Source organism: Musa acuminata, chromosome BXJ2-2, assembly GCF_036884655.1.
Source record: "Musa acuminata AAA Group cultivar baxijiao chromosome BXJ2-2, Cavendish_Baxijiao_AAA, whole genome shotgun sequence".
In the NCBI taxonomy this organism is placed as follows: domain Eukaryota; kingdom Viridiplantae; phylum Streptophyta; class Magnoliopsida; order Zingiberales; family Musaceae; genus Musa; species Musa acuminata.
In genome coordinates, this window is record NC_088339.1 from 32,231,369 (window position 1) to 32,243,954 (window position 12,586).

At 39.4% G+C, this 12,586-nt stretch overlaps 2 protein-coding genes across 15 annotated transcripts; both read right to left on the bottom strand.

Moving 5' to 3' along the window:
- Positions 1 to 549: 549 nt before the first annotated feature.
- Positions 550 to 4,950, bottom strand: LOC103974289 (protein FAR-RED ELONGATED HYPOCOTYL 1). 13 transcript variants are annotated; one of them, XR_010484685.1, is made up of 6 exons: positions 4,693 to 4,950; positions 4,311 to 4,459; positions 3,747 to 3,868; positions 1,811 to 1,852; positions 1,029 to 1,639; positions 550 to 917 (listed from the first exon to the last, which is right to left on the bottom strand). XR_010484685.1 is itself a non-coding variant. In XM_065096927.1 (6 exons), the coding sequence occupies exons 4-6, from the start codon at positions 1,782 to 1,784 to the stop codon at positions 844 to 846; spliced, it is 726 nt and encodes a 241-aa protein (XP_064952999.1). In that variant the 5' UTR covers positions 1,785 to 1,852; positions 3,747 to 3,868; positions 4,311 to 4,459; positions 4,693 to 4,945; the 3' UTR covers positions 550 to 843. The 13 variants fall into 13 exon arrangements, 10 of the variants coding, with proteins under 10 accessions (XP_064952999.1, XP_064953000.1, XP_064953001.1 ...); XM_065096927.1 differs by having other exon boundaries at positions 550 to 938; positions 1,765 to 1,852; positions 4,693 to 4,945; XM_065096928.1 differs by having other exon boundaries at positions 550 to 938; positions 1,765 to 1,852; positions 4,311 to 4,474; positions 4,693 to 4,945.
- Positions 4,951 to 6,123: 1,173 nt separating this feature from the next.
- LOC103974280 (probable E3 ubiquitin-protein ligase RHC2A) lies at positions 6,124 to 8,902 on the bottom strand. 2 transcript variants are annotated; one of them, XR_010484688.1, is made up of 2 exons: positions 7,423 to 8,902; positions 6,124 to 6,641 (listed from the first exon to the last, which is right to left on the bottom strand). XR_010484688.1 is itself a non-coding variant. In XM_009389068.3 (1 exon), exon 1 carries the CDS (start codon positions 8,622 to 8,624, stop codon positions 7,473 to 7,475), a length of 1,152 nt encoding a protein of 383 aa, XP_009387343.2. In that variant the 5' UTR covers positions 8,625 to 8,902; the 3' UTR covers positions 7,288 to 7,472. The 2 variants fall into 2 exon arrangements, 1 of the variants encoding a protein (XP_009387343.2); XM_009389068.3 differs by lacking the exon at positions 6,124 to 6,641 and having other exon boundaries at positions 7,288 to 8,902.
- Between the last annotated feature and the right edge of the window lie 3,684 nt (positions 8,903 to 12,586).

The following is a 12,586-nucleotide window of genomic DNA, read 5'->3' on the forward strand; positions in this document are numbered from 1 at the left end:
CGGCAGTGACGGTGGCAGAGAAGGGCGAACTGTGAACGGAGTGATCCGCCATGAACCGGAAGAGGTTTTGGGGTTGATCAATGGGCGAACCCCGGGGGGGGCGGCAGTGTCGATGGCGGAGCAGAGGATGTAATAACCGTTTAGGGAGCCGCGTGTTCGAACAGTGGGGATTCCGTGTTCTAACGCAGTAAGGGTTCAAGGTCATCCGTGGGAACCAGTGGTCATTCAGGTGGGTACCACCGAACAGAGCGGTGAGAAACCCCAAACCCTGTCGCGCGCGGCACGGATGAGCTGCCACCGAAGCCCACGATACTTACAGGCGTAGAGAGCGAAGGTTTGGCTTTCACGTGGGTCCCGAAACTGTCTGACCAATCACACGCTGGTAAATGTACGGGTAAACGTACGTGCGGGTGTAAAAACAATTGATGAACGCCACAACCCTAAAATTTCCCCATGACTAACTTGCTCATCACTCACTTCAAGAAACACATTGGATTGACCGAAAGCATATCAACTTGTTCAAGAGAAACAAATCAAACAATTTAGAACTGAAAGGAAAATAAATTCCAAGTTTTGATTATTCCACCTTGCTTTGTCTGCATCACAAACAAGTTATACAACAAGAGAACCTAGAGCTGCCTGCTGCAACAAGCAATTTCAGGGATACTGGACACATTGTTCTTGTTCGAGGATGATACTCAATACTCTCTTGGCAGCAGAAGATTTTGCCCACATCATTATAACTAGAATATATTCACAACAACATGATGGTTGCAATCTTGTTCAAGTTACAACATCATAATTACTTATTGATAAACAGAAGAAGTTTCTCGTTTTTCCTTGCTAAAGCATCAACATGGAAAAATATTGCTCAAACTCTTTGTCAATGGTTGGTTTCCTCGCGCCCAATCGAGCATCTGCAAGGCAGTGTTTTTTTTCTTTTTTTTGTTATATTTACACATTGTTCGACTATCAAGAGTATATCAATGTCTTGCAGGAAAAGAAAGTATAGAAAAGCAGCAATTTACCTCTGCCGCTGCTCCACCTTTCAGGCGAAACCAATAATGCATGTGGCGCCACATCATTTGAGTAGAGCATTAGATCTTCGATTTCTGCATCTAAATGCTCCAAGTTGTTCTTGCCTAGTTCTGAAACAATGTTATGGTCATAATCCTCATATCCAGGATGTAGATCGTCTATGCCTTTATATGCCGACTCAAGTAGTTGAATATCCTCTAAGCTGTCATTTCCTTTGTTGCCTGATTCCTTAACTTTTTTAGTGTCGAAAGAATCAAGGTTGAAATTGTTAGAAGAGACAGAAGGCGAACCAATTTTCCCAGATGACTTCTCAGCTTCATCATCGAGGTCGAGTGTCATGGTAGTATCATAACCTTCACTTATGCTGTTACTGTCGTTGCAAGAATCTCCTAATTCCTCTGATCCATCCTTGAGTCCTCCAGCAACCATTTCTCTGTCAATGTTTTGCACATCCTCTGTCTCTGCTGCAATAGTATGACCAATGCTTCTAAATCGATATCCGAACTTGTGTTTAGACAATGGCGAAACCAGATTCTCAAGAGCATATTGTAGCTTCCTTTTCTTGTTCAGCTTAACACCATCACTAGTCAAAATTTCCTTACTGGAATGGGGGATGAAAGGGAGGAAGGAAACACAAGATCAACAACCAAAATCAGCATAATAGAAGATTACCGCATGTGAGAACCTTGCGAATGAATTGAATATGGGCAGTAGTCATAAGCATACCATATGCATGAGAGTCTCATTTGAAAGCAGCACAAGTGACACTTACTATTTGCTGGTTCCTTTGTCCTGTGCTTAAGGCCTCATTTGGCTAAAAAATAAAAAAACATGTATTTTGTAATAACTACCAATCATGGATGCTTTTTAGGGCTTTAATATAGAAACAAGCTAATATCTAGTCAGTAGTCTCAGCCAACTAAATAATTCTAACCAATACTGTTCATCATTACATTGTTTATTCTTTTAATAATGGTAAAAGAAAAGTCAATAATTATTCTGATTTGCCTACTGGTAACAACATCCATTTTCCTATTAATAATTAGTTAGCACATATTATTTCATCCATTTTCTTCCGATTTGCCTATTGATAACAGCATCCATTTTCCTTTTAAAAATTAGTTATCACATATTTTTTTCATTCATTTTCTTCCTTATTTTTTGATACACTTAAACTGCAGCCCCTTAATGCAAGAAACCTCCAAGGTAATGAAGAAGAAAAAACAGACATCAAGAATGAACAAAGTTATACACAATGATACCTAAAACCAAGGACAAAGAAAGTATGAGCAGTATCATCAACACCAACAAAGTACTGCAAAAGTGGAAATAAGTCAACATGAAATGTTTAGCAGGAGGTAAAGTAATCTTAGGATAGTAGAGGGAAAAGATGACCCTGAACTGCAGACATGACTGTAGCACTTTGTTACAAAGAAATGAACCTACAAAGCGTAAGAATTTTCTTTGTGAATAAAAAACCCACCTCTCCCCAATGGTATAACCTCTAGAAATTCTATAATCCATTTCACATACTCAATGACACTGAATATCTGGTCAAAAACAAAAATAAAACAGTGCGTCAAAGACGCAGGTAACTGTAAAACACATATCATCACAAAGGTCCTATGCGCTGGTTCAATTTCTTAATTAATGTTTGATTGAATCAGCAAAAGAACTAAGAAGCTACAAGATTCCACACCCTGTTTTCCAAAACAATGCATGGTTCAGAGTACAGGGTCTGGGCTACAATCCATACTAATTTGCCCATCCTGAGTGAGGTCAGATAGCTCACTAGTAGGGGGAGACTACAGATTCTCAATATAGTTAAACAGTTGAGATGAAGTGAAAATGCTCCGTAAGCTAGATTGGGGCTATTATTAGTTATGGTTCTCGGTGTCTTCATATTTTTACTGGATGGAGAAATGCAGTGTCGTTGATTATTACCAAAAATGATAATAAAAAAGATAATATGCCATCAGGACATCATTAGTTATGCAAAATGCTGTGCTGGTGGAAATTTCTGATAAATTAGGAGACAATGTTACATAGGTTATACTGACATTATCAATCTCCTCTAACATCATTTATGACAATAGATTGGCTCCATATAAGCATGATATAATGTGCCTTAGAGGCATTAATTGCATATAATTATCTGCTAATTTAAGCAAGATAATTAGCAATTTGAGGATCACTCCAGAACATAATTTGACTTGCCTAAGCATGCAAATCTGTGACAAAGGTTAAAAAAAGGTTTGCTTCAATCCAGTTTGCTTGGCTAAATCAAAGCCAACATGTCCTACAAATGAAGATTGTAGGTTAAACAAACTGGTTCCATAGAACAATATGCAGAATTTATAAGGAGAAGACTTGTTTTATTACCTGAAGTATAAGATTACTGAAAAAAATTTATATGTATCTCTATCAGCATGATTTTCAGCATTAAGAATCTAATAACAATAATGCCGCGCTTATTCCTTTGCGACTTGGGAGATTAGGGTTCTTCTCTATAGTGAGAGACAAGGGTCCTGGATCCCACATTGATGGGAGCCTCATGCACTACGAACGTCTTTCCTAGTATCTAACAAAAAGATAGCATCAAATTCTAGAGAGCCAATGTCATCAACTATAATGGAAGCAGTTCACCATCTTCTTACTCTGCACCATTTTGGAAAAGCTTAAAGAAGGAATAAAGATTTGAGATGAACCCAATATGAGGACCGATAGGAATTATATCGCAGAAGGTGAATCTTTTTAGGATTGCAAATCAATGCCTAGAAGATCCCTCTTGAGGCTTAAGTTGATCAGAGTATAGATAATTGTAAGTTCCCTGTTGCAAAAGAAAGAGAATGCCTATCAGAGCTATTAACCTAAGTGCGAGGTATTGAATCGCTATTCAATGATCTGCACTTGCAGTAAATGCCTAGATCATAAAAAAGGTGAATATTTTTCAAGAATTTGCAGCAAATGGATGCCTAGACCATCCATCTTGAAGCCTAAGTTGATAAGAATGCAGATAATTGCAAGTTTCCGGTCGCAAAAGAAAGAGAATGCCTAATCAAATCTGATAACCTAAAAGCCCCAAAATTAATCACTTATCTAATAATCTGCACTTGCAGTGAGTTGCTATATCATACAAAAGATGAATATTTTTCAAGATTTGCAGCAAATGAATGCCTAAATCGTCACTCTCGCAGCCTAAGTTGATCAGAATGTAGATACTTGCAAGTTCTCAGTGGCAAAAGAAAGAGATGTGTATTAAATTTGCTAACCTAAATGCCGCCGAACTTGATCACTATCGAATAATCTGCACTTGCACTTAACTTGTAGTTGATCAGAGTATAGACTATTGCAGGTTCCCGTTCGCAAAATGTAGAAAATCACTCTATAATCCTCTGCTTTCGTCCCCAAAACGGGGTATCTAAACATAACACATCTGATACGATGTTCAATTATGCCATCAATTACAATTAAAAGGAGCAGACAGATCCAAGAGATGAGTTTGACGCAGATAAAATGTTCCCAAACCAAAAGATCAAGGCCAAAACAACGCAAACAAAGAGGAAAAGGAGTAATTCCATTTAATGTATGCATCGAAATCCAATTCGAAACGAAAAGTTGATGATCAACCGATGATTAAAACCTAACAAGCACCTGTGAATCGGGAGACAATCAGGTTGTTCATCCATCAATTTCCGTGGAGGAAGGCGAGGGGAAGGCTCGGTACCTGCAAACCGGATCCTACTACTACGACAACATAAGATGCTGCTTTCCGCCGCAAGGGAGAGGAGGGCGAGGAGAAGGGAGAGGTGAAGGCTATCTCCACTGAGAGAAGATAGCTGCGGCTAACGATACGCCATACTCACCACCACCGCACTGCCTTAAGCCGACACTTTCATGGGGACAGCGTCACGTGTGCAGAGATGCATCTACAGATACCCTTACGGACGGTGCCCGGATCATGTACCCTCAGTTGGCTCATGGTGGGTCCCGAGGGAAGGCCTGCAGATTTCCGTTAACCGTGTGCGTATAGAAGGTGAGAGATGCATTGAATACTTTGACCATTGTAATATAGACAGTAGGAAGGCTTGCTAGGCCAAGTGGTCCAATGAATGCCAGCCATCTCAGCTACAGAATGATGGGATCCACCTTTCTTGAGTTGTTGGCTCCCCTCTTGGTTGCAAACCATAGTTTCCATATCTGCTGACTACAAGTGTAGACTTTGACAGCTAGATAGATCAGACTTGCAACACCACAATCAAGATCTTCCAACATCTTAAGAGGAGGGAGAGAGAGAGAGAGAGAGAGAGAGAGAGAGAGAGAGAGAGAGAGACTCTTTTTTGTAGATGTTATTTCTGCAACTAATATCTTACCAAGCCAATGAGAGTGATACCATTATCTCACTGGTTCTCTTCTGTTGCTGACACAGTTCAGAAATCTTCAAATGTGAAGAGAGAGAGAGGGAGAGAGAGGGAGAGAGAGAGTATTTCTTTTCTACAACTTACATCTTGTCATGCCAAATGAGAGTGTTGGCATTATCTGACTGGTTCTCTTCTGATGCTAACAGAGGACAGAAATATGTAATCTTTTTTTTTTTGCTAAAAGATAACAATATGTTACTTGCAGAAAAAAAAAAAGTAATCTTATATGTGTTTGAGAACTTAGTTTTCATGCCTATAACTATATTGTTTTGCATCACAACATGGAGTCATGAGTGGTGGCAGCAGAAGAACCTGTGAGTCAGTGAAGAGAATATTGTCTATAAAGAGGCTGATATAGCAAAGAAATTATCACAATATTAAAACTCATTTCAAAGCCTATAATTATTATTGTTTGCATCACAACATGGTGCCAAACTTTCTCTCTACCTAAATATTGGTAGCAGAATGAGTCTGTCAGTCAGAGAATAGCAAAGCAATTCTCACAATACAAGAAATGTGCTTGAAAGATCACCAAAAGCTGCAGAGAAATATTGCATACAAATAATTAGTAGGTTGGGAGAGATCACACAAGATCCAAGCTCACAAGATACTCCAGTTTAGGATCTAAATCTTACATAAAGTGATGCACTTTGAGAGTACATACTGTTGCTGCCTGGAATACATAGTTAACATACTTGAAGCAGGAACACCACTTGCAGTGAGTAGTGTGACAACAGAAATTCCAAGAACACTACCTTCAATCATGAAAAAGATCATGCCAACAATTTAGCTGAAAAGTAGAAAGAGAAGAATTAATCTAACCCCTCAATGATTAAGAAGAAGACAAGCAACAAGGGAACAGATATTAGGAAGGCCAACCACCATGTATCAGCCTATCTCTATCAAATGATCAGACAGAGAGCTAAGATGGAAAGGTTCATTAATACAACAAATGAGAACATCTTTCATGAAGATGTGATCACCCTAAGGAAAGAGATACAGTTGCAATATAATATCTGTAGGCTTCTATAGCAGAACATAAACTAAGAAACCTTTAATTGGGATTGAATAAAGCTCTTGTGGCTGCTGAGAAGAACAGGCAGATTCAACCACCCAAAATGTCTTGATGCAAAACTCAATGACTCTGCATCATAAGAAATTGACAGGTTTGCGAAAGAGAATCTGCAACAGATTTTGCAATTGAAGTGTCATTAACATGATATAATCGAGACAATATTTCGGGACAAGCTCGGTTACGACAGGTCATTTAAGTAATCAAAGAACAAAAATATGAAATGACAATGCACATTATCAAAGATGATATGATTTTTCATTTCACTGTGAGGAAGCCATAAATTGAACAACAGTCTAAAATTTTGTCATTCGCAACAAAAAAAATCTGATGATGGATTTTAGAAGGACATTAAATCTACGGCTGACACAATCTATATTCTAGTTGCCTATCACAGCTTTCAGAAAACGAAATGAAAATTTTCAGAAAAACTTCTTTTGGAATGAATGAGCACAAACTTTAGCTAAGCAGAATCAACTTTTCGTACAAACAGCCCATGCAATCTGATATCAGTGGAAAATTCAACAATATTATAAGACTTTAAGGCTAACTTATCGTCAACCTTAAACCAAGACACCAAGAAATCTGAAAATTAAACGATTTGTATAAGTTGACAAAGGAATGCAATCCAATCCGATTCTCCAAAACTAATAAAGTACACATAGACAGGGTATTCAGTGTCATTCAGGTTATAACAAAATGACAATAATTATCAAGCAATTTCTAAGAAATGGGCTGAAATAACGACTAAAAGGATTGAGCCACCAAAATATTAAGAGCACGTATTTTCTTTTATGATAATGCAGTTGATTCTTTCCATCAAATTGATATAAGTTTAAAGAGATACAAATCAGATGTTGATCTATTTACAACAAAAGCATTTCCGTATACCGCCATCATGCAATGTCATTGGCATTTCCATCCCAGTTGGTGCCTCGACTTCACGAACGCCTTCTGAAAACTGAATCCCTTTCATGCCTATAAGAAGATGCAGGATGAGATTCTGAGCTGGACCATGAAAAAGAGGAAGTCGATCGTGGCAGCCGAAAAAATGAGAAGAAACTACGAATAGCCTGACCAATTCCTCTGCCCTCTCTTGTCCTACTCCTTCTTGAAGTCCACGAGATCCTTCTCGGTGCTCCACTGTTGTTGAATCCACCATCCATCTCAGTGTAAACAACCGGAAATTCTCGTTCCCCCGCCGTCCTGCCCCCAGAGAACCTCCCAACTGCAAACCCCCCACCAGGAAGCCTCCATATTGTCAGCCCCACCGACTCCTCATCGTTCCTGGGGGCAGAAGCCTGTTCATCGCCTTCTGCCCCCGGTGTCCCTATTCCTTGCGCATCTGTCGGCATCTCATGGCGGCAAACAGGGCAAGAGTTCCGGAGCGAAAGCCACGGCAAGATGCAATCTTGATGATAGATGTGCTTGCAGGGCATCTCACGGGCCTCAGTCCCCAGCTCGAACAAATCCATGCAGACGGCGCAATGGCAGTCTTTGCCGATGTGGTCACCAACGATCTCTATTGTCGGCATTGACTCGATGGCGGCTTTTGACGCCCGTGGATGCTCGCACCCCCTCTCGCGACCGATGCCGTTGAGCTCGACCAGGGCGAGCTGCTCGAGGAGGCGGTCAAAGCCGGAGCCCATCAGAAATTCCGAAATGCTTTCTGGCAAGGGGCGGAGGCCGGATCCGGTGCCGTCGTCGTAGTAGAGCTCGAATCTGGTGGTGGCGGCGGCTCGATCCGCGTCACGGGCGCCGTCTGAAGGGCCGCGGAGGACGATTACCGGATTGAACGAGGACCTGTCACCGGCGGATGTGCGGCGGTTGCGTTGGAACCTGAGCTCGGAGGGCTGGCGGGGGTGAGCAGCCACAGAGGACTCGTCGCTGCCGAGAGCGTGTGCGCCTGCAGAGGGGATCCGGCGGCGACGGGGCTCAGCAACTGCGGGGACGGGGGGAGGAGGGGTCACCACCTCCTCTAAGAACCCGCCTTCGCAATCGGGGCAGACGATGGCGTCCCGCGGCCACACCCGGACAAAGCGGCTACACCGGTAGCACCAGTACGACGACGCCGTCGCTATGGCAGAAGGCATCAAATCGAACAAGAACAACAACAAAGATCCAAACTTTCTCTCAGAAACGAAAGAATCCGGGGACAAAACCCCGAAAGTTCCGATCTTTGGAACGAATCCCTCAAAGCAATGAGTCCGAAGATTCCGATCCCATCTCCAGATGAAACGCTCAAATCTTTACAAAAAATAAAGGGAAAATTTACCGTATTCCTATCTCATGATCCTTGCGAAACACAATTTGGGTTGAGATGGAGCCGGAGATGGCTTTGAACAGGGCGAGAGGAGGCGAATTAGGTGTTTTTATTGCTCGCTCGACGAAGCATCAACGGCGGTGCCGCCTGGGCGTGACGACATATTTTGGACGATTCTTCGTAACGGCGTTAGCTCGCCGATTTACGTGGCCAAATTTCATTGGCTCTACAAATGACGTCGTCAAGTTATCGACGTGGACTCGATGCCCTTGGTCAAAATATAGAGAACACAAAAAAAACTACCACCGATGGGCTCCACAGTGTCCCCTTGATTTCGGCCAATGGGTAGACGGTAGAGAATTGGGTAAGTCCGAAAGGTGGAAAATGCGTCGAACATAATGGTCGGTCGGATCCTCCGAAGGCTTCGCTCTCCTCCACGAGCTTAATAATGCAATAATAAGAAGGTGATGTTATGCTGACCACTGTGTTTACAATGACTTATTCGGACATAATTAGATAGGATTAGTCTAATGCATGTTAACCCCAGTAATACAACATGTTTCACCAAATACTCTCGAAGAACAACATAAATAGAGAGATAGAGAGAGAGAGAGAGAGAGATGAGACAAAGTTTTTGGTTGACTGCACATGAGCTCATCTCATTACAATATGGGCAGATCCTCTCCCACAGTCTCCTCCATCCATTAAGTGCCACACTTACCAAAGAATGCATCACCCAGTTAGGTTTGTCTCTTATTCTCTGGTGATGGTGATGCAGCCATGAAGAGAAGAATAGAATCGAGTTATTGTGTTCAGATTCTTTTTCTTTTCGAAGGGTGAGTTTGTCCTCTCTTCTCTATCACCCACCCTCTTGCTCTCACACCTTAGTTTGATTTGGCTAGACAAATGGTTAAAGGTAATAGATTAAAATTATGTTCATTTATGTACCTGCTTAAGTGCGTTTTTAAATTCTATTGATGTTAAGTTGAGACATTTGTCATCTACGAATGAGATGGAGTGTAACACCCCTAAGATTTACTTATAAGGATCTGATGAGTGTACTACTATCAACTTCAACTTAGGTATTTTGACCATCAAACAAAGTTGATAGACTAGTTAACCCATCAGGCTCGGGTCTTAACATTTACATTTAGTATCAGAGCTGACATAATATTTGAATATGGTGAGAGGGCTCGAGCAAGAAAAGACTATCGGTAGATGAAGTAAAAAAACTCATCACGACGTGAAGTTATCATTGGGCTACGTCTCACATTCATATGCTAGGGTTTGATCTGGAATATGCTGGACTTTGACGAGGATATCAAACTCTTGAGTGGGAGAAATTGTAACACATTTCGAATTGACTTATAAATGTTTGATGAGTGTACTGCTATCAATTTCAACTTAGTCAATTTAGCCACCAATGCTCTGAGCCAAATAGGTCAATTAACTCAACAAACTCGGATCGTGACATGGAGCACCGAGAATATAGATCAAGAACTAATGGGTTAAGATTGCAATGTGTAAGTATGTATGCACGCGTGAAAAATATTACATAAGTTAGCATTGGAATAGCATATGAATGAGACCCTTTCCTACAAATTTGATGGCTTCTACAAATTTGTGGTCCTAACGAGCATGATACAAAGGTGTGGCTAATGGCTAAGATTCTTCCATTAGACAATTCTTGGTAGGATTTTGCTTTAGTAGCAATAGTGAGAGTAGATTAAGGACCACTAGCAGTGGAGTAGATAGAGAATTTGGAGAACTCAATAGACATCCTTATCCAACTGAGTTTATTAAGGAAAACAAGAAAAAAATTCTGATCAAAACAATCTGAAGCTTTTTGGTTGATAAGATTTTTGCAATTATTGTGAATTGTGCTGCCTTTTGGTTGTGTTTTAGTAGTTATACTCAATTTAGTGATATGATATGTGATTGATCAAAAATAATTATGCATGTGCTAAGTTGCATTAAGATTAGAATTGTTTGAAAGAAACAACAAATATATTTTGAACTTCTAATAATTTATCGGTAATAAAGGTCTCTATTAATACATGATTTGGTAAAGGTTAACGTTAATTTATCGATAATTTAATTATATATTTGATCATCATGATAATTAATAGTAAGAGAAATATAATCTTGTTGACGAAGATCTAAATCTATTCTTTCCAAAATATAAAGATATAACTATATATTATCGACATAAATCGTGTGCTTAGCAATACTTTGATCGCGATTAATAGGATCACAAAAAATAGATTGATCATCGAAGATTAATTTTTTTTAATTTTTAGGAAAAACTATCAATAAGAAATGGAAAAGGAGATAAGTGAAGAGGCTGTGTTTCCTCTTAAATTATTGATCATCTATAGGAATATTCAGCTTGAATTCATATGAAAGAACAAAAAGATTGGTTGGTGGACCATTTCTTCTTTCACCAAAGAATCTATTGTGTATTAAGGAAGCTACATTTAGATGTGTGATGATGAGTCCAGACAAAGACTCCACCCTCATATTTTCCATGAAGTGGAAACAAAACAATAGTAGCTGAAGATCAATATATAATTTAATAGGTCTTCAGCTGCTACTCTTATAGATGATCAATATTTCTTGTTGATAGTCTTTCCTAAAAATTAAAAAAAAAAAAAAAATATTCTTTGATGATCAATCTATTTTGTTCCAAAATGATGTTGTATTATCCTATTAATTGCGATCAAAGTATTGCTAAGCATGTGACTTCTGTCAATATAGGGTTTGAGAGGGATAAAGGATAGATTTATATGTTCATCAAGAGGATTATATATTTTCCTTCCAAAATATAAAGATATTTTGGAAGATCTAAATCTATCCCATCTCAAATATAAAGATATATTATCTCTCCCAGACCTTTTTTTTTGGCAAAAAGAACTCAAATTGTCTGCTGATATTATAATAACGAATTAGTTAATCAGATCCAAAATAAATTATTACAGCCCTTCTTGAATGGTGTGAATCATTTAAGTTTTTTATTGCTTGTTGGTTGGTTGGTTTAAGTGATGCAAAAGGACACTACTCATCAATGCCAACAAAAAATCATATTGATACAATGGTCAGATAAGAAGAAGCAAAAGCAAAAGAGGATGAGGATGAGATGAGGCTGCCACATTTGTATCACAAATACATTCATGAACTTTCCTTTTCAGAGGTTCGAAAAATCTCTTTTTTATGGAGGCTTCGAAGGGGGGAAAGAATTGGGTCGAGTAGCAATGTCTGGTGGACGGATTTCACAAGTTTGACTCTTCTAGATGAATCTAGAAAGTGATAGGAGCCGAAGTATTAACTCAAATGGATTAGAACCCATTAATAAGTGGATCCCACATAGTTTGGACTTTCAGCACGTTGCTTGTCTGATTTATTGTATAATTTTTTTCTCACTTATTGGCTTAATTTTTCAGATGAGTTGGCAATGATTTGTGATCCTACCACCAATAAAATAGCATTATCAACAGCGATAATGATGACAATAATAATCTAAGATATAGCTCCATAACTTTGTCCACTTGCATGATTAATAATGGGATTTGCATGGTATCAATCAATCAATCATCTGAATAAAGTAGCAATTAGGATCGTATATCCTCAAGCATTCATATCAGTACAATAAATGGCACAACACCCACATCCCTACGATTAATTTCTTCTTGTCCTAGCAAATGATATGTAACTAATTTCTGTATTCTCCAAAGGGTAAATAAATGGTGAAGGGATTTGAGTCCCGAATCTAATCTCAACGCTTTGAATGTTGAT

What these genes read in the sequence shown, in the direction of transcription:
- LOC103974289 (XM_018819094.2), bottom strand. Translation starts at nt 4,727, where the DNA reads ATGGATGAACAACCTGATTGTCTCCCGATTCACAG. An exon ending in GATTGTCTCCCGATTCACAG is followed by an intron (nt 1,640 to 4,692) that starts GTGCTTGTTAGG and finishes CCCCCATTCCAG; the next exon opens with TAAGGAAATTTTGACTAGTG. An exon ending in AAGGTGGAGCAGCGGCAGAG is followed by an intron (nt 939 to 1,028) that starts GTAAATTGCTGC and finishes AACAAAAAAAAG; the next exon opens with AAAAAAAACACTGCCTTGCA.
- LOC103974280 (XM_009389068.3), bottom strand. Translation starts at nt 8,624, where the DNA reads ATGCCTTCTGCCATAGCGACGGCGTCGTCGTACTGGTGCTACCGGTGT.